General features: G+C 53.3%; 1 protein-coding gene across 1 annotated transcript; it reads left to right on the top strand.

Annotated features, from left to right (window-relative positions):
- Window positions 1–1371: 1371 nt before the first annotated feature.
- LOC144144485 (epithelial splicing regulatory protein 2-like) lies at window positions 1372–2112 on the top strand. The gene has a single exon (XM_077676278.1). It carries the CDS (start codon window positions 1372–1374, stop codon window positions 2110–2112), a length of 741 nt encoding a protein of 246 aa, XP_077532404.1.
- Window positions 2113–2593: the final 481 nt, after the last annotated feature.

The following is a 2593-nucleotide window of genomic DNA, read 5'->3' as shown; positions in this document are numbered from 1 at the left end:
GGAATCTTTTTGGGGGGTGTTTGGGGGCGGGGGTGTATAAATCCCTGTATGGGAGTGCCAGAAAACATCAGGTCTACAACCAAACTCCAATCCCCCCTTTCAAAAACGGACGGCGCGGTTGGCCAGCCAGGACTCTGGAATCGAGCTTGACCTGGTGAATACGGCCCGCGCAGCCATCCAGAGTGAGGATCCCCTCCACCGGCCGAGTGCCCTAACAGCAGGACCTGTTATTGAATAAAGATTTTATTCATTCATTTCTTCGTGTCTCATGCGGAGTCATGCCCACTTGAAAGACTGGGCAGAAACGGGAGCTTTGTGGGGCTAGGGGCTAATGTGCCTGCTTCACAAAATTCACAAACCATATATGAATTCGAAGCGTAAAAGTTGAAGAATATAATGGGTGCCGCGTGAGACATTAAGGGCGTGGCGCGTGAGTAGAGCAGGTGCCCATCAGCCGGGAAGCACACTGATTCTGGAGAAGCTGCGGCTGTACCAGTCTGCTCGCTGACGTAGTTAGCGCTAGGAGACGAAGAGACGGAAGCGAAGAAAGAGGCGCAAATCCGGTGAAGCAGAAAAGAAGCCGGCTTAAGTAATTTTCGTTAAAGACAAAGAGACGACAGCGAAGCAAAAGTAGGATGTAGAACTTAGTGAAGCTTTTGATAAATATCGCCCCGCTTTCAGCAAAGAACACCATATTAAATACTAGGTAGGAGGACCTATAGCTTTCCCACTCACCAACCTAGTTTGTCTAAAATGTAAGAGAACTCACTACGAATTCAAACTAGCACGTTCCTAAACACAGTACGACTAAGTTATCTCTTTCCTACACAACGCTCCGCAGAGCCGCAATGCCGCATTTTACGCACGCTCTAAAACATCGTCTGGGAGTCCGCCCGAAGCTCTGTCCTTCCCCCCATCCCCAACCCTTCCCGGGAGCTTTGGGAAAGCGTGTCATCCAGCGCACGCCCCAACATCCAGACATTCTTGGTTAAAGAAGTAGCCAGCGCCAGGATCACCCATTTACTACCGGACTACGAAGCCACCCCACAAATGTTTTCTCACATTCTTCTTCGCCTTCAAAGAACGTTGGAAGGCTTAAGTTCCCCGAGGAATGTTATTTTTTCTTTCATATCTCCTTTTTATTTCACTTCTGCTCCGGTATTTTCGTCACGGCTAATTAAATTCACTGCATAAACACCGTTCGTCTTGGGCAAGGCTCCTTGGTGGGTATGCGCCATTATGACGAATCTTCATCGTCACCAACAGAGGTACTCGGGCGCTTCAGCGCGCGACGGAACGAAGCCGCCTACGTGCAACACCGCCATGGAGCCGATCTCGTTCAGAGCGCCGTTTGCTCAGCCTTTGGTCCAAATGTTGCCCCGCTTACCGCAACGGTCTTCCCGCAAGAACTGCCTGCTCTTGCGAGGATTGCCTTTCGAGTGCCGGTTGAATGCAGTCCTTGATTTTATGGGCGATTTCCGGTATTCGGTCGCCCTGGAGGGGGTCCATAGGATCAAGACCATTGAGGGCCATCCAGCGGGCGCGGCCTTCGTTCAACTGGACTCGGAAGACGCAGCCTTCCTGGCTGCCATGCTCCTTCACGGCCGCGTAATGATGGGAAGGACGCCGAAATGCATCGAGGTCTTCCAGTGCTCGGTCGACGACATGAACAAGCTGGTCACGGAAGCTGTGCCCGTGGCTCGCTTCGGCCAGCCGGGTTCCCCCTTCAGCGTCCACCAAACCGACTCGTGTGCGGTGCGGCCACCCGGTGCGGTCCCTTCCCTGTCTCCCGCGTGCATCCCGCCTGCCGCATACTGGCCCTTGAACAGCCCATTCTCCACTTCAACAGCCCATTTTCCAAAAACGGCTGGCGCCTCGAGGGTCCTCCTGCGTGGCCTGCCCTACCAAGCCGAGGTACACGACATTCTGGCCTTCTTTCGTGGCTTCCCGTACCTGACCGCCGACTGTGTCGCCATGCGGCGTAAACCCAACGGCCGGCCGAACGGCGAGGCCATCGTGACCTTCCCGACACGAGCCGCAGCAGAGCGTGCTCTCAAGCAAAAGCACCTCCGCAAGATGGGCAACCGCTACATCGAGCTCTCCATCGCCTGAAGAGGAATTCACGTGGCCCGGACGTGCAGTCAGCACTTGGGAGTGCTCTTACGGCCCGTGCAACATTGAAGACTCATCCTGCTAGTCCTTCCTGCTACCCTCCCACCTGCATGTTCACCAATGCCGGTCAACCTCTTGTTCTTTTGCTATTGCAGAATACATGCACCGGTGTCGTCTCCTTTGATCGTTCTTGTTTTCCTCTCACTCTCTTCGCACTTCAAGTAAATGTCAGTGGCGTCCGCCCCGCAGTCTCGATGGGCTGTTTTTCGCCTTAGTCGAAGAGGCTCATTCGAAGCCTTAGTCGAAGGCAAACCATGTCTGTTATGAGTGAAAGATCGGAAATTCGAACCGCAAAAGGGTGTGGTCTCAGTTCGAATTGATGAAAGTTTCAACAAACGAAAGTCCAGAAGAATAGCAGCGCCATTCGAAAGCAGCATACGGTATGTCAACAATTTGATGGTTGTGAAAGCCCGTGATTGGG

This window comes from Haemaphysalis longicornis, unplaced genomic scaffold (genome assembly GCF_048455015.1).
Source record: "Haemaphysalis longicornis isolate Haplotype H1 unplaced genomic scaffold, Haemaphysalis longicornis Haplotype H1 scaffold_1, whole genome shotgun sequence".
Classification (NCBI taxonomy): domain Eukaryota; kingdom Metazoa; phylum Arthropoda; class Arachnida; order Ixodida; family Ixodidae; genus Haemaphysalis; species Haemaphysalis longicornis.
This window is presented reverse-complemented; position numbering and strand designations above follow the sequence as displayed.

Coding starts and splice junctions, on each gene's coding strand:
- LOC144144485 (XM_077676278.1), top strand. CDS start 1,372: ATGTTGCCCCGCTTACCGCAACGGTCTTCCCGCAAGAACTGCCTGCTC.